This window comes from Prionailurus bengalensis, chromosome B2, assembly GCF_016509475.1.
Source record: "Prionailurus bengalensis isolate Pbe53 chromosome B2, Fcat_Pben_1.1_paternal_pri, whole genome shotgun sequence".
NCBI classification, from domain to species: Eukaryota; Metazoa; Chordata; class Mammalia; order Carnivora; family Felidae; genus Prionailurus; species Prionailurus bengalensis.
In genome coordinates, this window is record NC_057349.1 from 49,935,917 (window position 1) to 49,959,377 (window position 23,461).

Here is a 23,461-nt window from a genome sequence, read left to right on the forward strand (position 1 = left end):
GATGAGGTTATACTGGATTAGGATGGGCCCAAATTTGATTACTGGTGTTCTTATAAGAAGAGGAAAATCTGTATAGACACACACACAAATGTGTATGCCATGTGACAATAGAGGCAGGAATTGGAGTTATGCATCTACAAGCCAAGAAATGTCAAAGACTGCCAGCAGCCACCAGAAGCTAAAGAGGCATGGAAGGATCCTTCCCTAAGCCTTCAGAGACAGCATGGCCAGCTCATACCTTCATGTCACACAAAGAACCTCAAAAGTGTGAGGGAATACACTTTATGGTTCTTAACCACTAAATTTGTAGTCATTTGTTACAACAGCCCTAGGAGCATGATATACAAGGTATGCAGGATTAGAATTACCTATTTTTTTTTATTTCTTTCTATCACTATAGTAACCTCCCATAGGCCAAAGACTATATCTGGCTTGTTTATCATTAATAACCCAGCTCCTGGAACACAGAATGTTCTATATTAAAGATAAAATAAATATATGCTCCATAACTAAACAGGAAAAAAGATTCATCAACTGAGGGAAAATGGTTCAGTACAAAAAAGAAAAGAAAAGAAAAGAGAAGAAAAAAGAAAGAAAGAAAGAAAGAAAGAAAGAAAGAAAGAAAGAAAGAAAGAAAGAGAAAGAGAGAAGGAGGGAAAGAAGGAAAAAGGCAGGCAGGAAGGAAGGAGGGTGAAGGGAGGAGGAATCTTTTAGGCTGCATCACAAAAACAGCAAATACAGGGGCGCCTGGGTGGTTCAGTCGGTTGAGTATCCAACTTCCCCACAGGTCATGATCTCACACTTCATGAATTTGAGCCCCATATCAGGCCCATGTCAGGCTCTGTGCTGATAGCTCAGAGCCTGGAACCTGCTTTTTGGATTCTGTGTCTCCCTCTCTCTGCCCCTCTTCTGCTGGCATTCTGTCTCTCTCTTAAAAACAAATAAACATTAAAAAAAAAATTTTTTTAAAGAAATACAGCAAATACAAAGGAAAAAAAGAGTATTTTTTGTGTTACTAAATATAGGTCACATGAAACTTTCTACTTCAATCTTTTTGACAAGGTATATGATAGCTGTTATGACAATTTTTTAATACATCAAAGAATCCATTAAATTTTTTTCTCCCTTTATTTATTTTTAAGTCCAAGAGATGTCCTAGGGGCTGATCATGATTTGATATTTGGTAAAAACAAAATAAATTGCTTTGCAAATCTTCATAGTAGATGAAATTATATACTTTTGAAAACTTTACTAGCCTCACAATCATCAGCATCTTACATCAGGTAACGCACGTCATTGTTGGAAGCCCCAGATGCAAGTGCTGGCCATCCATGCCCGCTTCATTTAATCCTGAAAATCTTCCTTGCTTTTTCTAAATCTTCCTCACTGATAGGAGGCTTCCTCTGGCTGCCAGGCTGCAGAAACTTCTTCACGGGAGGGAGATTGCTGATTCTGGTCTTCAGGGCCTGCAATACACAAAAGCACAGCCTCAGACGGAGCCAGGGCCAGCCCCATCCCTGGCACAAGCCAGAGACCCTCCTAGACAAGGACCAGCTGAGTGCCCTCCATCAGCACCAGTGTGAGGCTGGGAAATGCACAGCCAGTGAGACAGGAAGATGGGAGGAAGAAAAGACAGCTCGATCCCATTTTCCCCAAAGATGTCTTTCTTTCAGGCTCTATTCAGTTTCTATTCAGTTTCTTCTTCCCTACACGAAAATCCTGTAGCTTCATGGCTTTTGTGCAATACAGGGAAGAGGATTGTGTCTGTCAGAATCCACACACATCAAGTCTCCAAACAGACAATGAAAATGTAGGAAAATTACCCTGGACGAGAGACAGAAAATATAGAAAGCTGAACCATGAGACTGGTCAAAACCAGGCATCCCACTGAGAGAGGGACCGAGAGAGGGAGACTCGGCCCAGGGAAACATGATGTCTGCCCTTAGGAGCAGGTGCGGAGGGAAGAAATCAGAAGGCAGGAAACCTGCTCAGACAGGCACAGGAAGGAAAGAGAAGGACACAGGTGGATAAGGGAAATCCCAGAGAAACCAAGGACAGATGCCACAAAGCAATGGGGATGGGGAGACTGATGCCGAGCCCTGGGTCCTTCTCATGGTAAAGACAAAGTGTTCTTCTTGGGGAAGCATCCACCTCAGATGTTCTGGGCATGACAAGATTCTCTGCATGCCTCGACCAGCACCCAGGAGGTAATTAATGCTGGAGACGTGGGGACAGCCAAGTCCTGGGCAACGATGGGACCCGAATGTAAATGTTAGATTCTGGAGGGGGAGATGCGAGCCTTCCCTCCTGAAGGCTGTGAGAGAGATTACCTTCAGCAGAGGGAAGTTGGCCATAAGGCTGGGGTCAAGCTCTTCCACATAGTACAGAAGTTCAACCAGGTGAATGTCAGCCCTGCTCAGCCTGTTGCCAACAAGGTAGTCTTGTCCGTGGCTCTTTAACACCTGGCAGGTTTGAGGAATTACATCATGAGCACAGGCATGGTCAGGCTGGGTCCCTCTGCCCCTCCCCACACTCTCCAACCCAACCTCCCCACCTCTGCTGCCTCACTGAGGGGGTGTTGGCTGCAGACCCTCTTCGCTGCGCTCTGACTCAGTGTGACAGCAGGTCTCTGCTGTTCTGTCCCTGCTCCTCAGCTGAAGCCCCAGCTACCGTTTCCCTGAAACGTGTGCTCCTGTGTATCCCTTTCAACTATTCTGATGTATGCAACTTTTCCTAATAAAATGTTGGGGAAATTCACAAAATTTATTGAAACATCCCAATAATATGCAAATGATAACGTGAAGAGAAAACCCCACGGCATCACCAGCTTAAGGCAATTTGGGTAAATACCCTTTCACACTATGTACACATATAGAAACATGGATAATTGTTATGCAAAGAATATAAGACCACTTTAAATGCCCTATGGTAACATATGTTTTTCATTTAACTTACCATAGGGCGCTTTGATTTCAAAGTATAGGCTTGCTCAAGTGGGATGACTGTTCAGGTTTTTGTCATGTGAATGCGCCCCAACTCTCAGCACCACAAAGGTCAGGAAAGAGAGTATTTTTTTTAAGTTTATTTACTTACTTTGAGATAGAGAGAGAGAACGTGCACGAGTGGGGGCAGGGGCAGAAAGAGAGGGAGAGAGAGAATCCCAAGCAGGCCCTGGGCTGTCATCTCTGACTAGACACACCTCATCTGTCCACCCCCAAGACACTGCCATTTTCTCCCGAAGGGCAGCTGGTCTCATGTCTCCCTATCTCCCTACGCATGCTGCCACAGTATCTCCTGATGCATTGCTCTCACTGTGTTCCTCTTGGATCAAAGCCCCTATGTGGTGCTCTGTCTGCAGGACCTACTCCAATGTCCAGTGTGGCTCTCAGAGCCTTCAGCAGCCCAGGCTCTAACTATGACCATGAAAGTCTGCCAAATAGAGAGTTCTCGATAGGCTCTTGGTAAGTTGAAGTCTTGTTGGAAAATTAAAACTTGGGTATCACTGGTGCAATTCTTCCTGTGTTAGTATTCAGGAAGGCTCATTGGAAGTGAAGGTAAAGGTTCAAGGGATGCCAGACGCTGTCTTTCTTTGTCCTCTATGTCCAGCACCCAAAGTGCTCAATGACTGTCCACTTACTTTTTCAAACACGGGGAGATAACGATCTGTTACTTTCTCTTTGATCTGGGCAATCTTGGCCTCTTTCTGATCAGGTGGACACAGAGGCAAAACGAGGATCATTTCATTCAAATCTGCCATACCTTCTGTGTACATATCTATCCTGAAAGACAAAATGACCAAATTGTCAAATGTCTTCTGCCTTGATTTTAGAGTTGAAAAATGTATGAGAATGGGGCATCAGGAGGTGGCAAAGTAATTCAGCTCCATTTTATGCATTTTTATATACCAGTTATTCAGCTCTGATTTTTACTTGATTTGAACATTTCATCCTAGAACAAGCCATCAAGGTAGATATGTGTCTAAAACTTTCATTATACACATGATGAAATAGAGGGACAGAGAGCATTGGTGACCTGTCCAGAGTCACAGGGAAATTGGTGGAATCCTGCAAACACCTACTGGGACCATACCTAGGGTCTGTCACCTCCATGGTGGCTTGTTCTGGGCACAAATGGAGTGTGACTCCATGTGGCTGACCTGCCCCCTAAGTGATCTCCAGAGAGAGTCCCTGGCACAACCATCTCAGTCATGTCCCCTTCCTCTCTCATCCTGTTACACCACCCAGGCCTGTTTAAACCAATGTCAGCAGGTTTTCCAATAATTTCCCACAGCACATGTTTCCACACTCTGTCCACATACAGTTGCCCAACTCTGGCCCTGTTCACATTTCTCAAGTCTTCACCTAAAATATCTCCTGAAATGGTGAAATACTTTGTACATTCCAAGTAGCACATATTCCAGCAGAGTAGTTTTGAATGTTCCAAGTTGGGCTTTCTGTAAGAGTTTTTTTTTTAAATAAATCTTTATTGGCACATAATTCAATACCATAATGTGTACACTTCAAGAGTGTTTAAGTTTGTGATTTTTATAGTAAAGACACAGAATTCTGTACCATCACCACACACTAATTACAGAATATTTTCCTAGTCCCAAAAGAAATGCTGTATGCTTTTACACCCATTCTAATTTCTTCCCTCCTCCAGCCCCTGGCAACCACTAAACTGCTTTCTGTTTCTATATATTTGAATGTTCTGGATATTTCATACAAATGGATTCACACAATATGTGCCCTTGTGTCTGGTTTCTTTCATATAACATGATGTTTGCAAGGTTTATCCATGTTGTAGCATGCATCAGTACTTCATTCCTTTTCATGGCCAAACAATATTGCATTGATAAGTAGACTAACCACTCATCAGTTGATGCACATTTGTGTCATTTCCACATTAAGAATTTTAAGAACACCACTGCTATAAACATCTGTGTACAAGTTCTAGCATGGATGTGTTTTCAGTAGTCTTATTTGCATACCTAGTAATGGAGTTGCTGGAATATGGCAACTCTATGGTTCACTTTTGAGCAACTCATAACAGTTTCTGAGATTTAAATTTCAATCATATGGTCCCATAACCACAGAGAGAACCCACAGATATGGTTGTATTGACTAAATCTGGCTACTTCGGTCCTGTATCAAAATGCTCATGATAACCCTGGCATCTTGAGGACCATGCTCTGCTAACCTTTGTCAAGCGGCCAGTCCATATAACAGGCTGGTAAGTGAAGTTCTTGATCATCATTTTGATCATTTCTGAACCTTCAGAATCAGCGCCTTTGGATCCTTCTGTTCCCCAGTCTTATCTGCCAGACACTCAGACTCATCCTTTGTCTCCAGCTGTTGGCTGATATCCAGCTCCTAAAGGCCTGAGTACTGAGAATAGTGACTCCGCCATCTTTCTGGCTTCCTAGTTCATCAGCGTTAGCAAAAGACTGTCATCATATGTGCTCTATATGTGGACCAGTTCCTTTTCTGTAATCCCACTTGGTGAATCCACTCCTAGGGGAATCCCTCATCCTCACAGCTCTCTGTGGTTTTGGACCTCAATCTATACCGCCAAGTCCTGTGCTGCTGCTGGCCACGATCCCCCCAACACAGTCCTGCCTGCCCAAGAACCCAAATTTTTACATTAATTGCTGATGAAAGAATAAAAAAAAAGTACTGTACAGAGCTCTCTCCTTTATGTCTTTCCCATAGAGGTTGTATTTGGTGGCAATGTAGTTGAGAATGGCTCTGGTCTGGACCATCTTCATTCCATCAATTTCAACCATTGGCACTTGCTGGAACATCAAATTTCCATCTTTTGAAAAAAGAAGGAAGAAGCAGAGTGACATACTTCATGGATCATACTCTTTTAACATGAAAAATGTTTGTTGCCATGACTGAAGATATAAAAGGAAACAAAAATTATTGCCTGGTAACATTTCACCATATCTGTATTTTGGTTTTTGCATCCTCCAATCCTCTTTGATCTCAGTCTGCATTTTACTTTTCACCTATTATTTCATTTATCTTTTTTGGAAAATTTTTTAATTCTTTTTTTTTTTTTGAGAGAGAGAGAGAGAGAGAGAGGTGAGCGAGAATGGGGGAGGGGCAGAGAGAGAGGGAGACACAGGATCTGAAGCAGGCTCCAGACTCTCAGCTGTTAACACAGAGCCTGATGTGGGGCTCAGACCCACGAACGGTGAGATCATGACCTGAGCCAAAGTCAGACACTCACCGACTAAGCCACCAAGGCGACCCTCATTTATCTTTTTATTTACCATTCAGATACATGGTAGGTTCCTGTATTTTTTGTGGTTGATTTACTTTCATGGGTGTTTTAGGAAATGTTGAGAGAGGCTACACCAGGGCCAACATCGCATTCAGTTCAAATGAAACATTCCAAAGTAAGTCTCTGGATTCATGCCATTAAGACGAATTTGAAGGGAGATTTCTATGCAGGGTGTTTTGCTTGCTCCCCCAGTTCTACCACTGGACAGTGTGTATCGGGCAAGCCCTGGTTTCCTGACTCTGCTGATGCGAGTAGTACTTGAACTTTGTTCTTCATCTCCATCTTCATACTGTCACTTGGCCTTTCAATTAATCCAACTAAACCATCTTATTATCTGAGTCTATGATATTGCTAGGATATAAGCTTGCAATAATCCATCAGAGAAAAGAACTCACACAACTGCTGGCCTATTTCTGCTCTTTTCATTCTACTGCGTGGGTTTGAGAGTCCTTGCCTGGGCAGGCTATGTGGGATCCTGAACTGACCCAGCTCACTTGGGGGCAGAAAATCTGGAGAGTGCAAGGGGAGGGCATTCACAGGACACGGGGGCGGGGGGGGGGATAGTTCCTTTAGCAAACACTCAGAGTTCAAGGTCCCCCCACCCCCAGCCTTGAGTGAGGTGGAAGATCTGCCCAAGGAGCCTCGCCCCTTACCTTGGAGCCACTCCTCTTCCATTCCACCACCCCCAGCTCCCACCACACTCACAAGTAGGTGTTCAAACCCTAACTTATGACTTCTACCTGATCCCCTCATCCGAGGAATTAGATACCTGGTCTTACCATTCTTTAACTTATCCAAGTCTTCTGGAGTTTCTATAAATTTCTCTTCAAACTGGAAAGCAGAAACAGTGAATTAGCATACCTAAAATATCAAGGATGCTTCTTTAAAATCATCTGATATTTGAAAAAGATTCATGTTTCTAATTATTGCACAAATGTCAAAAATGATATTTTGTAGATTGTTTAAATCAAAATCCAGATAAGGCTTACACATTATGCTTAGCTTCTGAGTTTAAGTTCTTTGATGAGAAGAAATTTAATAATATATTAGGTGAAATCTGTTCATCTCTTAATAGCTGACAATTTTTCTTTTAACATAAAACTCTTGACAGGTCATTTATAGAAGTAGAAGAATCTCCTAACTTATGTGAGAAATGTATTCTGATAGAGTCAATTTTTGGTCTAACTTAGGATGACAAAACTCAGATCTAACCTCTACTCCAGCTGAAGCCAGGAGCCACCGGATGGACTCCATTCTGCCACGTCCATTAAAGTAGTGAAGCTTGGGCTTCCCTGCCATGATAGACTCTGAATTTCTCTAAACATGAATGAAACAACAAACGAATGAATGAATGAGTGAACAGATGAACGATATCACAGAAGCAAAAACATACTTTTTGATGTTGGTCAAATAGCACCAACAGTGCTTAAGGAGTACCTGCCTTCCTCATGGAAGAATTAGAAGAGACCCTAGAATGTCTTTCAAGGCCCAATTCTCATACATCATTAGCCAGTCCTGGGAAACTCTTCCAAACCCTGCTTGTTACCTCCACTAGGTAAAGTCTGATTCTCTTGGCAGGCTAATAGGTGAGAGTGTGTGGTAAGGATGCAGGTGTGGGTGTAAGGAGGAGGGAGAAGGATTAGAGAATTGCGATTTGTTGAAACTCTGCTAATGATCCTGACCCAATGCCAATCCTTTTGGATACATTATATCTTCAATCATCAAAATGGCCCTATGAACTATTTGTTATCAGACCCATTTTTCAGTTAATGAAACCAAGGCTCAGAGGTGAAAAGCCTTGTCCATAGTCTTCTCTAGTTAGTGATGGACATGGAAATCCACACCTAGGACTAAAAAGAGAGCAGGCTTGGAATCCACTCCAGTGCTGGCACTGGGAGCCTATGAGGGACACTGAAAGCAGAGGACATCTCTGACAAGACCAGGATGAGGAGCAGAGTCAGGCTTCCACTCCTGACTGTTATGCTGCTTTTGTTTAAAACAAAGTTAGGACTAAGACTCGCTTAACTGCAGCTCAGAAGACCCTGGTTCTTTTTTTTTTTTTTTTAATTTTTTTTTAAATGTTTTATTTATTTTTGAGACAGAGAGAGACAGAGCATAGCAGGGGAGGGGCAGAGAGAGAAGGAGACACAGAATGGGAAGCAGGCTCCAGACTCTGAGCTGTCAGCACAGAGCCTGACACGGGGCTTGGACTCAACGAACCGCGAGATCATGACCTCGGAGGTTAAGTCGGAGGCTTAACCAACTGAGCCACCCAGGCGCCCCGACCCTGGTTCTTTCCATAGACACAGGATGCTAATTGCTAATTTCCTTCAATTCCCTTCCTTTTTTTTTTTTTTTTTTTTTTTTTGATTCTACATTCTGCCTTTACTTGGTGCACTTTATAATCTGAAAAACGGGATATTACCATATTAACATTACAGTCAATGGAAAAGAACTAACATTTCTTCAATGTCTATCATACAATGGGTATTCTTGCCTATTTATCTTCAATTAATCCTACAAAAATCACCTGAGATACATTCTGTTATTAGTGTCATTTTAAAGTTGAGGATACTGAGGTTTCTTGAGTAACTTGCCCAAAGTAAGTGGTGAAGTTGGGACTCAAACCTACCTCTAACTCAAAGACAAAGGCTTTATTTTCTATACTGGTGTTTTTAAAAAATGCGTGACAATCCTTCAGTGGATTGTGAAATCTACTAATTTTTAAAATGAAGTAGGAGAAAATAGAAAATATCAGAGTGCATTCATGTAGAAACACAAAATTTGTTTCATGAGGCCTTAGCTTCAATTATGTGTTTGTTGTGTATAGGGGCCTGTGCATGAGTACATACTCATTTGATCAGTGTAATGGTACTTTGTGATACTTTGTGTCTGGTCAACGAAGTTTGAAAGCCCTTGGTCCATCCCAGGCTGCGAACAAAGCAGGGAACCAGATAATAAAACTCAGCGGCTCAAACAATGGATGTGCTATCATAGGTGTGAATGGAAACACACAAAACTCATTAAAAGGTGGAGTCCCCAAGGCAGGTCTTAAGGAGGAACAGTTGCCTTTTCTATGCAAATCCCAAGCTCTGTTTGCAAAACGTTAAGATTGTCTTGCAAAATTTTGTTGTGGAGTTTGGGACAAAAATATACCTCCCTTACCCAGTGGATACATCTTTGAAAAACTGTGTGACTTGAATTTTAGAATTTTAGATATCAAAATGTTTTTCATGTCCACATTTTTCATTTGGGACTCAACAGTCAAATCTTTAGAAAGTAAAGAACCATTTGGAAACATAGTTACTCAAGTCATCTGTAATTAGAGATTTTGTTCATTGTACTTTTTTACCACAGGGAATAGAGGTACTATGACTCAGCAGAATGAAAAGAATAGCGCTCATGCTATGTGTGTTTTGAACTACAGGTCACAGAGCTGTGATTCAAACCCTCACACTGCTTACCCATGGACTGAGGATCAGGTTACTAAAGGAAATGATATTTACCTTACATAATATTTTATCATAGGACTCCCCCTGATAAGCAGCTTTGTTCACCTTCTGAAGGGGAGGTCTCCAGAGGCCTGATAAAGGCTGGGGCAAAGGTTATCAGAGAACTTTGCCTGATCAAGACAACAGCAGATTTCTGGTTCTGCCCCGGCCATGTGCGTCCCTTATGTCTTCCGTGTCTGGCCCATCCCCCATGCCACTGGCTCCCTGATCCAGGCACTATGGAGTCTTTCCTGCCCCAGCCCTTTGCATGGATTCCAGCCACTGCTTCTCCCTGCTGCTGGTCACAGCACTAGCACAAGGCCTCACTGTCAACTCGGGTTGAAAATGATCCCTTCTCTCCCAACATCCTGTTTCTTACCTGGTAACAGACCTTTCACTGCTCCTTCTTCAACACTTTGTTTCTGGTGACATGTAACGTATATCCTGCTTTCAAAAAGTTTCCTTCAAACTTTCTCGACTAACATCATTGATCAGTTTCATGTACTAAGAAATGATGGTTCGCAGGAACAAGACAGGAGCCTGATAGGGTTTAGATAACTGGCAGCACACAAAAGGCCCAGTGGTGACTCCAGTTTAATTGGGTCCAACCCCCAAATCATGATTCTCTTACCCAAGTAATTCAGAGCAAGGTGAAGGTTGCCAGGCTGAAAGCCAAGGCTCCTGCCTCCCAGGACAGCATGACATGTTCATGCTCATTGCCTCTTTGACCACCATTTGTCTGTTTTCCTGCTCTTCAAATTAGGATTGTGCCTTATCCTTGTCAACCCTGCTCTCTTGAGCATCTTGCAAAGTGCTTGTCTTCACTGTCATTTCAATATCTTCTGCCATACATGCTATATCTTTTCCCGTGGATTCTGTTATGCCTGGACAACTTCTGGATTGTTACAGTGATGTCACTGAAACTCTAGTCTCGCCTGTCCAAACCTGTCTTTCCCCACCAATGTTAACACTTAGGACAGCACATCGTTGACTCTTATATTCTGATTGCAATGACTTGTGCATTCTAGCTAGGTGAATTTCTGTGCCTTTTAAAGGTGAATTAAGTGTTCTGCTGATTACCTACTTTTCCCATCAAGATTTCTTGAGTTTGGGAGTTGGAGAAGTCACATAATCTAGTGATTCTTAAGTAGGGGTGATTTTGCTTCCCCACACCTTGGAAGACATCTGATAATGTCTAGAGACATTGTTAGGTATCAAAACCAGAAAGGAGAGTGTTGCATTGTCAGCTGGGTAGGGATCAGAGATGCCTCTGATATGGCATGAGACCATGCTTGATGTGCCTCCGAATGCTTTTTGTCTCCTACTAGTCATTCTGCATTTTATCTGCTTATTTTTCATCAACGTGTTATCCTAACAGACACATTTAATGGATACTTAGTTGAAAACGTCTTATGGTTGATTGCAATTAGCTACTGTACCTATGTAGTCTTTCCAGGATAGGATGCACTGCCATTTTGGGAAAACACAGTAATTCTCCATTATCCATTGGCACTTATTCTGCTCCACAGGCTGCCTGTCACTGGTCCTAGGGTGGAGCCTGACCCCTGCACTGTGCTCTTTCTAGAAGTACTGAGTGAAACAGAAAGAAACCATGAGAATCTTAACTGTGTCAACAGTACTGCTGAAGTAACCATTTCTTGCAAAACTTGTAAATAAGCTCTCATTGTAGATATTTTAAAGGTCGAAGTTCACAAATTTGAGAAAATATGTATGTTAACACTATTGACAAGTACATTCTTTAATTAAATGTACATTTCTATAACAAATATTTTTAACTAAACAACAATGGCAACAAAAGAACAATTAACAGGACAGCTCCCCACAACACAGAATAAGCCAGCCTAAAGTGTCAAGAAGGCCAAGCTTGTGAAACCCTGTTCCAGCCCTTCTCTAGGTTTGCCATGAGTTGCCCAGAAAGAGAATAGGGCTTGCCAGTCAGCTAATCAGAGCAGAGACTGACTTAGAATCTAGTTCTGCTGACATTCAGATTAATTTTTTCTCTTATATTAAGTCTTAATTTTTAATTTTTACAGCCTACATCACATCACTGTATCATAATTCACAACTATTGCGTGTTGACTATAATGGTTCTCTGTGTCTGTGTGGGATACATTCCAAGACCCCCAGTGGATGCCTGAAACCTAGGAGAGTACCAAACTCTACATATACTATGTTCTTTTCCTATATATACATACATACGATGAAATTTCATTCATAAATGAGGCGCAGCAGATGAACAACAATGACTAATAATAAAATAGAACAATTCTAATGATACGCTATAATAAAATGATGGGCAATTTATAACATACGAATATTTTTCTTTCTGGAATTTTCCATTTAATGTTTTCAGACTGCAGTTACCACAGGTAACTGAAACCGCAGAAGGCAAACGACACGTAAGGGGGCCACTATGCTTCCACAGAGAAAGTAAGTCTGGCAAAACACTCACACTCTCTCCTGCACTAGTCATATTCTCAGATTGCTGAAATGGTATCGTTCTTTTTTCCCCTTATATCATTCAGTTTTTTCTACCTAAATCCTTATGTCCTAGGTTTCTAATCTCTTTATTTTTATATTTCTGTAAAGATGTATCCAACAGCAAGTGAATAAACATCTCTTGGGGCACCTGGGTGGCTCAGTCGGTTAAGCATCTGACTTCAGCTCAGGTCATAATCTCACAGTTCATGGTTTTAAGCCCTGCATCAGACTCTGTGCTGACAGCTCAGAGCTGGAGCCCGCTTCAGATTCTGTGTCTCCCTCTCTCTCTGCCCGTCCCCTGCTTGTGTTCTCTCTCTCTCTCTCTCTCAAAAATAAATAAACATTCAAAAAACAAAACAAAACAAACAGCTCTTAAACTGTTCCCCAGACACACCAAGAAGTGTAATATGAGTATAAAACAGGCTTTTCCTTGTGCTAAGGACACATTTGAATGCAGTTTTCTGGTGACCTAGAGAAGAGGATGGAAGGCAATGTCTGAAAACTTAGAAAAGCAGTACTTACCTTACTGAGGTCTGTTTCCCACTAGGCTCAGCAGCTGCGTGCCAATCCTTCCTGCGTTTATAAGCTCGTTGATAGTTAGTAACTCCTCCTCTGTGAGGTGGGTAGAGTTCAGTGGGGGAAAAGTCACTCCCACAACGTTCAGGGCCTTGGCTTCTGTGACAGATTTGAAGGAAATGGCGAGTCACCTTCTTATGAAACAACTATTTAATATGTTCCTTTTCAAGGTTGGCAATTCAAAGATTAAACAATTTCTGACTGATTGGACTCTCTCTGCTAGTTAGTGAGGTATGGCTTTGGGAAGAAATTTACAGTGAGGTTTTCATGAATTGCATACTAGGACCAAGACAGATGAAAAACCTCTACCACGAGGCTAGCAGATCTCGGGAATGCCTTTTATATTGGGTTTTAAATAAAATACAGGGCACCCAATTGAATGTGAATTTCAGATACATAATACATTATCTTTTGGTACTGGCACAAAAATAGACATATAGATCCATGGAGCAGAATAGAGAGCCCCAGAAACAAACTCATCATTATATGGTCAGTTAATCTTCAAAAAGGAGGCAAGAATATACAATAGGAAAAAGAGTCTCTTCAACAAATGGTGCTGGGAAAACTGGACAGCTACATGCAAAAGAATGAAATTGGACTACTTTCTAACACCATTACAGAAAAATTAACTCTCAATCGATTAAAGATCTAAATGTGAGACGTGAACTGGGAAAATCCTAGAAGAGAACACAGGCAGTAGTTTCTCTGACATCAGCCTTAGCAACATTTTTCTTTCTTTCTTTCTTTTTTTTTTTTTTAATTTTTTTTTCAACGTTTATTTATTTTTGGTACAGAGAGAGACAGAGCATGAACGGGGGAGGGGCAGAGAGAGAGGGAGACACAGAATCGGAAACAGGCTCCAGGCTCGGAGCCATCAGCCCAGAGCCTGACGCGGGGCTCGAACTCACGGACTGCGAGATCGTGACCTGGCTGAAGTCGGACGCTTAACAGACTGCGCCACCCAGGCGCCCCTTTCTTTTTTTTTAAAAAAAAAATTTTTTTTAACGTTTATTTTTTTTTGAGACAGAGAGAGACAGAGCATGAACAGGGGAGGGTCAGAGAGAGGGAGACACAGAATCTGAAACAGGTTCCAGGCTCTGAGCTGTCAGCACAGAGCCTGACGCGGGGCTCGAACTCGCAGACCCTGAGATCATGACCTGAGCTGAAGTCGGCCGCTTAACCAACTGAGTCACCCAGGTGCCCCGCAACATTTTTCTAAATATGTCTCATAAGGCAAGGGCACAAAAGCAAAAATAAACTGTTGGGACTGAATCAAAATAAAAAGCTTTGCACAGAACAGAAACAATCAACAAAACAAAAAAGCAACTTCCTGAATGGGAGAAGATATTTGCAAATGATACACCTGCTGAGGGGTTAATATCCAAAATATCTAAAGAACTTATTTATACAACTCAACACCCAGAAAACAAATAATATAATTTAAAAATGGGCAGAAGATATCAACAGACATTTCTCCAAAGAAGACATCCAGATGGCCAAGAGACACATGAAAACCTGCTCAACGTCACTCATCGTCAGGGAAATACAAATCAAAACCACTATGAGATATCATCTCACTCCTGCGAGAATCGCTAAAATCAAAAACACAAGAAACAATGAGTGTTGGTGAGAATGTGGAGAAAAAGGAAGGCTTGTGGTTGGTGGGAATGCAAAATAGTGCTGCCCCTGTGAAAAACACTATAGAGTTTCCTCAAAAATTAAAATTATAATTACAGTATGAGCCAGTAATTCCACTGCTGGGTATTTACTCAAGGAACATGACAGCAATGCAAATATATATACATATACATATACATATACATATATTTATATATATGTATATATATGTATATATGTATATATATGTATATATGTATATATATGTGTGTGTATATATATGTATATATATATATGTATATATATATATATACACACACTCCAATGTTTATTGCAGCATTATTTAGAATAGCCAAGATATGGAAGCAACGCAAGTGTACCTGGACAGATAAATGGATAAAGAAGATGTGGTGTGGGGTGCCTGTCTGGCTCAGTTGATTGAGGGTCCAACTCTTGATTTGGACTCTGGTCATGATCCCAGGGTTGTGCGTTCAAGCCCTGCATCAGGCTTCACACTGAGTGTGGAGCCTGCTTAAGACTCTCTCTCTCATTCTCTCTCTCTCTCTCCCCCCACCGCCCCACTTCCCCACTCACCCTCTCTCTCTCTCTGCCTCTCTAAAATAAAATAAATAATTAAAGCAAAGATGTTCTGTGTATTTACACAAAAAAATATTACTCAATCATGAAAAAAATGAAATTTTGTCATTTGCAACAACACAAATTGACCTAGAGAGTATAAAGCTGAGTGAAATAAGTCAGTCAGAGAAAGACAAATACCATATGATTTCACTCATCTGTGGAATATAAGAAACAAAAGTAAAAAGAGAAACAAAAAAAACAAAAAAAAACCCAGACTCTTAACTATAGAGAACAAACAGATGGTGATCAGAGGGGAGGTCAGTGGGGGATTAAGAGTATGAGTAGTGTGATGAGCACTGAGTAATATATAAAATCTTTGAATCACTGTATTGTACACCTGAACCTAATATCACACTGTATGTTGATGATGCTAGAATTAAAAAAATTTTTAATTACAAAAATAAAAGCTTTCAAAAAATAAATACTCATTTAGTATAAGTATGCCTTAATGTTGTTTGGAACATACTTAACACTAAAGAATTATTGTTTACTTGAAACTCACATTTAGGGGCGCCTGGGTGGCGCAGTCAGTTAAGCGTCCGACTTCAGCCAGGTCACGATCTCGCGGTCCGTGAGTTCGAGCCCCGCGTCAGGCTCTGGGCTGATGGCTCGGAGCCTGGAGCCTGCTTCCGATTCTGTGTCTCCCTCTCTCTCTGCCCCTCCCCCGTTCATGCTCTGTCTCTCTCTGTCCCAAAAATAAATAAATGTTGAAAAAAAAAAAAAAAAAAAGAAACTCACATTTAACTGGTATCCTGAATTTTTTCTGCTAAATCTAGAAATCCAGTTTGTATGCTTTTTTCTCACTGTCACACTCCAACCAGCCTTCCTAGCCTCTGGGCCTTTGCACTTACTATTTGTTCAGTTTGGAATACTCTACCTAAAGCTACTGTATTTATCCAATTATGTTCTTTCTAACAGTATTTTGACATTATATGTTTACTACCAGTTTTCTCCATGGACTACGAACTCTTGGAAAAGAGTCTTCATCTTGTTTTCAGTCAAGCCCCCATTGCCTGGCACAGCATCAGACACACATTGGCATGTAGAGCTCAATAAATAATATGCTGTTTTAAAATAATTAAATGGAAAATTTCTAGCAAATGCAAAAGTAGAGGGAACAGAGTAATAAATCCCGATGTACTCATCCCCCTGCTTCAGCAATTGCCAACAATCTTTTTTCATCAACACCCTGTAATGGGTGGTATACCGGCCTCCTAAAAAGATAGGTCCATGTCCAAATCTCTGGAACCTGTGAATGTGATCTTATTTGGAGAAGAGGTCTTTGCGGATGTCATTAAGTTAAGGAACTTGAGATGAGATCATCATGGATGATCTAAGTGGAACCTAAATCCAATAACACATGTCCTTATAACATAAGGAAAAACACAGATACACAGAAGGTGAGGTGGTACAAAGATGGAGGCAGAGATGCAGACGGTGTGGCCATGAGTCAAGAAAAGCAAGGAGTGCAAAAAGCCACCAGAAGCTGGAAGAGGCAGGGAAGGATTCTCCCCTAGAGCCGCTGGAGGAAGAGCAGCCCCACCACCATCTTGACTCTAGACTTCTGGCCTCCCAAAGTGTGAGTTCTGTTGTTTTAAGCCTTCCCTCTGTAGTACTTTGTGAGAGCAACCATAAAAAACCACTGTATACTCCCATCTACTGCCCCCCAATATCATGGGAGTTTGTGAAGAAAACCCTAGACAGTGTATCACTCCATCTATCAAACATTTAGTACATTATCTCTAAAATGTAAACAGTTTTGGGGTGCCTGGGTGGTTCAGTCAGTTAAGCATCTAACTTCGGTTCTGGTCATGATCTCATGGTCTGCAGTCCACGGGTTCCAGTCCCACACTGGGGTCTGTGCTGACAACTCAGACCCTGGAGCCTGCTTTGGATTTTGTGTCTCTCTCTCTCTGCCCCTCTTCTGCTGGCATTCTGTCTCTCTCAAAACTACATGAACACTAAAAAAAATTTTTTTAAAGAAATACAGCAAATACAAAGGAAAAAAAAAGAGCATTTTCTGTGTTACTAAATATGGGTCACATGAAACTTTCCACTTCAATCTTTTTGACAAGGTATATGATAGATGTTATGACAATTTTTTAATACATCAAAGAATCCATTAAATTTTTTTCTCCCTTTATTTATTTTTAAGTCCAAAAGATGTCCTAGGGGCTGATCATGATTTGATATTTGGTAAAAACAAAATAAATTGCTTTGCAAATCTTCATAGTAGATGAAATTATATACTTTTGAAAACTTTACTAGCCTCACAATCATCAGCATCTTACATCAGGTAACGCACGTCATTGTTGGAAGCCCCAGATGCAAGTGCTGGCCATCCATGCCCGCTTCATTTAATCCTGAAAATCTTCCTTGCTTTTTCTAAATCTTCCTCACTGATAGGAGGCTTCCTCTGGCTGCCAGGCTGCAGAAACTTCTTCACGGGAGGGAGATTGCTGATTCTGGTCTTCAGGGCCTGCAATACACAAAAGCACAGCCTCAGACGGAGCCAGGGCCAGCCCCATCCCTGGCACAAGCCAGAGACCCTCCTAGACAAGGACCAGCTGAGTGCCCTCCATCAGCACCAGTGTGAGGCTAGGAAATGCACAGCCAGTGAGACAGGAAGATGGGAGGAAGAAAAGACAGCTCGATCCCATTTTCCCCAAAGATGTCTTTCTTTCAGGCTCTATTCAGTTTCTATTCAGTTTCTTCTTCCCTACACGAAAATCCTGTAGCTTCATGGCTTTTGTGCAATACAGGGAAGAGGATTGTGTCTGTCAGAATCCACACACATCAAGTCTCCAAACAGACAATGAAAATGTAGGAAAATTGCCCTGGACGAGAGACAGAAAATATAGAAAGCTGAACCATGAGACTGGTCAAAACCAGGCATCCCACTGAGAGAGGGACCGAGAGAGGGAGACTCGGCCCAGGGAAACATGATGTCTGCCCTTAGGAGCAGGTGCGGAGGGAAGAAATCAGAAGGCAGGAAACCTGCTCAGACAGGCACAGGAAGGAAAGAGAAGGACACAGGTGGATAAGGGAAATCCCAGAGAAACCAAGGACAGATGCCACAAAGCAATGGGGATGGGGAGACTGATGCCGAGCCCTGGGTCCTTCTCATGGTAAAGACAAAGTGTTCTTCTTGGGGAAGCATCCACCTCAGATGTTCTGGGCATGACAAGATTCTCTGCATGCCTCGACCAGCACCCAGGAGGTAATTAATGCTGGAGACGTGGGGACAGCCAAGTCCTGGGCAACGATGGGACCCGAATGTAAATGTTAGATTCTGGAGGGGGAGATGCGAGCCTTCCCTCCTGAAGGCTGTGAGAGAGATTACCTTCAGCAGAGGGAAGTTGGCCATAAGGCTGGGGTCAAGCTCTTCCACATAGTACAGAAGTTCAACCAGGTGAATGTCAGCCCTGCTCAGCCTGTTGCCAACAAGGTAGTCTTGTCCGTGGCTCTTTAACACCTGGCAGGTTTGAGGAATTACATCATGAGCACAGGCATGGTCAGGCTGGGTCCCTCTGCCCCTCCCCACACTCTCCAACCCAACCTCCCCACCTCTGCTGCCTCACTGAGGGGGTGTTGGCTGCAGACCCTCTTCGCTGCGCTCTGACTCAGTGTGACAGCAGGTCTCTGCTGTTCTGTCCCTGCTCCTCAGCTGAAGCCCCAGCTACCGTTTCCCTGAAACGTGTGCTCCTGTGTATCCCTTTCAACTATTCTGATGTATGCAACTTTTCCTAATAAAATGTTGGGGAAATTCACAAAATTTATTGAAACATCCCAATAATATGCAAATGATAACGTGAAGAGAAAACCCCACGGCATCACCAGCTTAAGGCAATTTGGGTAAATACCCTTTCACACTATGTACACATATAGAAACATGGATAATTGTTATGCAAAGAATATAAGACCACTTTAAATGCCCTATGGTAACATATGTTTTTCATTTAACTTACCATAGGGTGCTTTGATTTCAAAGCGAGTGGGGGCAGGGGCAGAAAGAGAGGGAGAGAGAGAATCCCAAGCAGGCCCTGGGCTGTCAGCACAGGGCTCAGTCTCACCAACTGTGAGATCAGGACCTGGGCTGAAATCAAGAGTGGGATGCTTAACCAACTGAGTCACCTGGGTGCCCCAGCCCATAGTTTCCATTTAGCATGATTTCAGGTAGTTTGGATCCTGAAACATTCTCTTCTTACGTCCAAGGAGAAACATTAACTGAGATAAGCACTGTCTATAATGATGGAACCTTATTTCCTTAGTTTGCATGGCTGTCCTCTGAAGTGTGAGAGCCATGCCTTCGAGTAGGTCAATTCTTTTCTCCCTAACAGCTCTCCATCTGTATCTTCCTCTTCATCACACTGCCCCCATCTCTGACTAGACACACCTCATCTGTCCACCCCCAAGACACTGCCACTTTCTCCCGAAGGGCAGCTGGTCTCATGTCTCCCTATCTCCCTACGCATGCTGCCACAGTATCTCCTGATGCATTGCTCTCACTGTGTTCCTCTTGGATCAAAGCCCCTATGTGGTGCTCTGTCTGCAGGACCTACTCCAATGTCCAGTGTGGCTCTCAGAGCCTTCAGCAGCCCAGGCTCTAACTATGACCATGAAAGTCTGCCAAATAGAGAATTCTCGATTGGCTCCTGGTAAGTTGAAGTCTTGTTGGAAAATTAAAACTTGGGTATCAATGGTGCAATTCTTCCTCACAGTCAGTTTTTATGAAATGCCTTGAGAGTCAGGGTGCTGCGTCAGTATTCAGGAAGGCTCATTGGAAGTGAAGGTAAAGGTTCAAGGAATGCCAGCCACTGTCTTTCTTTGTCCTCTATGTCCAGCACCCAAAGTGCTCAATGACTGTCCACTTACTTTTTCAAACACGGGGAGATAACAATCTGTTCCTTTCTCTTTGATCTGGGCAACCTTGGCCTCTTTCTGATCAGGTGGACACAGAGGCAAAACGAGGATCATTTCATTCAAATCTGCCATACCTTCTGTGTACATATCTGTCCTGAAAGACAAAATGACTGAATTATCAAGTGCCTTCTGCCTTGTTTTTAGAGTTGAAAAACATATAAGAACGGGCATCAGGAGGTAGCAAAGTATATAAGCTCCACTGGATTCAATTTTTAAATGTTTATTTATTTTTGGGAGAGAGAGAGAGAGAACAAGTGGAAGAGGGGCAGAGAGAGGTGGGAGAGAGGATCTGAAGCAGGCTCTGTGATGACAGCAGAGAGCCCAATGTGGGGCTTGATCATGACTGCGAGATCATGACCTGAGCTGAAGTCAGATGCTTAACCGACTGAGCCACCCAGGCACCCCTGGATTCATTTTTATATGCCAGTCATTCAGCTCTGATTTTTACTTGATTTGACCATTTCATCCTGGAACAAGCCATCAAGGTACATATACATGTCTAAAATTGTCATTATACTCATGACCAAATAGAGGGACAGAGTCACAGACAAATCAGTGAAATCCTGCAAATACCCACTAGGACCATACCTAGGGTCTGTCACCTCTGCCATGGCTTATTCTGTGCACAAATGGAGTGTGACTCTATGTGGCTATGACTTGCCCCCTAAGTGATCTCCAGAGAGAGTCCCTGGAACAGCCATCTCAGTCATGTTCCCTTCCTCTCTCATCCTGTTACACCACACAGACCTGTTTATGTGCCCAACATCAGCAGGTTTTCCAATTATTTTCCACAGCACAAGTTCCACACTCCGTCCATATGCAGTTGCCCAACTCTGGCCTTGTTTGCATTTCTCAAGTCTTCACCTAAAATATCCCCTGAAATGGTGAAATTCTTAATACAGTTTCAACCAGTGCATATTATAAGGGATCTCTTTTTCTTTTGTTTCAAACTGGCTTTTCTATCTTACTTATAAAAATACCGGTTCTGCTGAAATATATTCACATAATTGTCACCCTTTACAATGTATTTCTGTAATTTTTAGTACATTATGAAACCATCAACACATTCTAATTCCAGAACATTTTTATCACCCCCAAAACAATTCTGTGCCCGTGACAGCCACGCGCCATAATCTCATCCCTCCAGCCCCAGGCAACCACTCAACTACTTTCTGTTTCTGTTGATTTAAACATCTGGACATTTAATACAATTGAAATCATACAATATGTGGCCTTTTGTGTCTGGTTTCTTTCATATGGTATGTTTTCAAAGCTCATCCTTGTTGCAGCAGGCATCAGTAATTTATTTTCTTCGTGTTTAAATAATATTCCATTGTATGGATATTCCACCTTTTGCTCATCCATCCATCATTGATGGACATTTTATTTATTTCACCCTTGTGACTACTAAGAACAGTGCTGCTATAAATGTTTGTGAACAAGTTCTTGTGTGAATATTTTTTTTAATTCTCCTGGGTGCATATGCAGCAGTAGAATTACTGAAATATGACAACTATGTGTAATTTTTGTGTACTTGCTGAGAATCCTTTATAAGATTTAAATTTCAATCATGGGGTACCATCACAACAGACAGGAGATTGTCCAGACAGCATACTGACTAAATCTGGCTGCTTCAGTCCTGTATCAAAGTGTTCAAAGTAACCGTGGCACCTTGAGGACCAGCCTCTGCTAACTTTGGTCAAATGGCCAGTTCATGTAACTGGCTGATAAGTTAGGGTCCTAGTCATTATAATTTATGTAATTTCTGAAACTTGTAATTTCTTAATTTGTAATTTCTGAAACTTGAGAATCCAAAGGGTCCTCCTTTGGATCCTTCCTTTCTCGAGCCTTATTCTCTAGACACTCAGACACTTGTCCCTTGTCTCTAGTTGTTGGCTATCTTCAGCTCCTAAGGCCTGAGTACATGAGTCATGTTGCACCATCTTCTTGGTTTCATAGTTCATCAGTTTTGGAAACCTCTGTCATTCTGCTATACCTCTAGACACACCCCCTTATATAACCACACTCACTTGAGCCCACGCCAAGTTTACTATTTCCTCTCCCTGGTAGGTCTCTCCTGTGCTAGACCTCAGTTATACCACCAAGGCCTCTACTGCTGTTGGCCATAAAACCTGTGAGCACAGTCTTGTTCATTCAGGGAAGGAACTAGATTGTTCCTCTTAACTGTTGCTGAAAACCCATAAAATGTACCAAACAGGGCTCTCTCCTTTATGTCTTTCCCTCAGAGGTCATATTTGGTGGCAATGTCGTTGAGAATAGCTCTGGTCTGTACCATCTTCATTCCATTGATTTCGACCATTGGCACTTACTGGAACTTACAGACTTCCATCTTTTGAAAAAAAGAAAAAAAAAAGCAGAGTTAAATGTTTTATGGATTATACTCTTTTTGGATGAAAAAAAAAGTTTGTGGAAATGACTAGAGATTTTTTTAAAAATGAAACTAAAATGACCTGCTAACACTTTAACAGAATGGCATTTTATTTTTAGGTTCCTGGAGTCCTTGTTTTTCCTCTCAGTCTTTTTACCCTTTTATTTCATTTATCATTTACCCTCTTTATTTCATTTATCTTTTGATTTCTCATCCAGGTCGATGAGAAGTCCCACATAATTTTGTGACAATTTATCTTCATGGAGACTTTAGGAAGATGTTGGAAGAGGGCTACAAGGCTGCCAACCAGATGTCATTTCAGATGGGAAGTTCCCAAGTAAGTCTGCAACAGCACTCCAGCCCGTCCTAAAGGTTAACTTGCTTTGAGTTAATACACTCCTTCCTTGCTGACCTAAGTCCCTGGATCTGTTACAGACTGGCCACGGGCCTTGAGGAGTGAGGGATCAGACCTTTCCCAGGCTGCAGAAGCCAGTGGGTTTGTTTGAAGATGCCTTGGCTTTCTGATTAACACAGCAATTTTTTTTTCAGCAAAATAATTTTTATTTTTTAGGTCATACAAATGATTTTACTAACCTCCCTTTGTGTATCTGTAGACCTTAACCTCCTCTGCAGAAAGAACAGCACTCCTGCGTATTATGAAACAGGAACTAGACCCGCTCACACAACTCTGAGCAGTGAGATGACATTTGCAGCTGGCATCAAGTCTGTGCGTAATCGAGAAATGTTGCAGACCGCTGCATTCCCTTTACTGATTAACTACCCTGACCCCCCTGAAAAATTCCTTTGGAAACCTTGGAGTCGGCTTTTGGACAAGAGTCTGCTTCTCCCCATGTGTCCAGCCTCCTGAATAAAGCTCATATTCCTTTCCAATCAAAACCCACCTCTTGAGTATTGGCCTTTTGAATGACAGGCTTGGAGCTCATAAACAAAGCTCATGGTGTTCATGGCACTTAAATGAGTTTTGAAACAGAGTTCTATGGAGGGGTTCCTTTCCCTGCTCTTCAAAATCTGCATT

The 23,461-nt window shown here is 42.1% G+C and overlaps 2 protein-coding genes across 3 annotated transcripts; both read right to left on the reverse strand.

Annotated features, from left to right (window-relative positions):
• Positions 1-1,112: 1,112 nt before the first annotated feature.
• On the reverse strand, positions 1,113-12,929 carry LOC122489625 (glutathione S-transferase A2). Its single transcript, XM_043591650.1, has 7 exons — positions 12,804-12,929; positions 7,501-7,605; positions 7,068-7,119; positions 5,682-5,814; positions 3,638-3,779; positions 2,331-2,462; positions 1,113-1,466 (listed from the first exon to the last, which is right to left on the reverse strand). The coding sequence occupies exons 2-7, from the start codon at positions 7,585-7,587 to the stop codon at positions 1,341-1,343; spliced, it is 672 nt and encodes a 223-aa protein (XP_043447585.1). The 5' UTR covers positions 7,588-7,605; positions 12,804-12,929; the 3' UTR covers positions 1,113-1,340.
• A 4,309-nt stretch (positions 12,930-17,238) lies between these two features.
• LOC122489628 (glutathione S-transferase A2-like) lies at positions 17,239-22,274 on the reverse strand. 2 transcript variants are annotated; one of them, XM_043591653.1, is made up of 4 exons: positions 22,253-22,274; positions 19,989-20,130; positions 18,457-18,588; positions 17,239-17,592 (listed from the first exon to the last, which is right to left on the reverse strand). In XM_043591653.1, the coding sequence occupies exons 2-4, from the start codon at positions 20,121-20,123 to the stop codon at positions 17,467-17,469; spliced, it is 393 nt and encodes a 130-aa protein (XP_043447588.1). In that variant the 5' UTR covers positions 20,124-20,130; positions 22,253-22,274; the 3' UTR covers positions 17,239-17,466. The 2 variants fall into 2 exon arrangements, with proteins under 2 accessions (XP_043447588.1, XP_043447589.1); XM_043591654.1 differs by lacking the exon at positions 22,253-22,274 and adding an exon at positions 20,784-20,907.
• Positions 22,275-23,461: the final 1,187 nt, after the last annotated feature.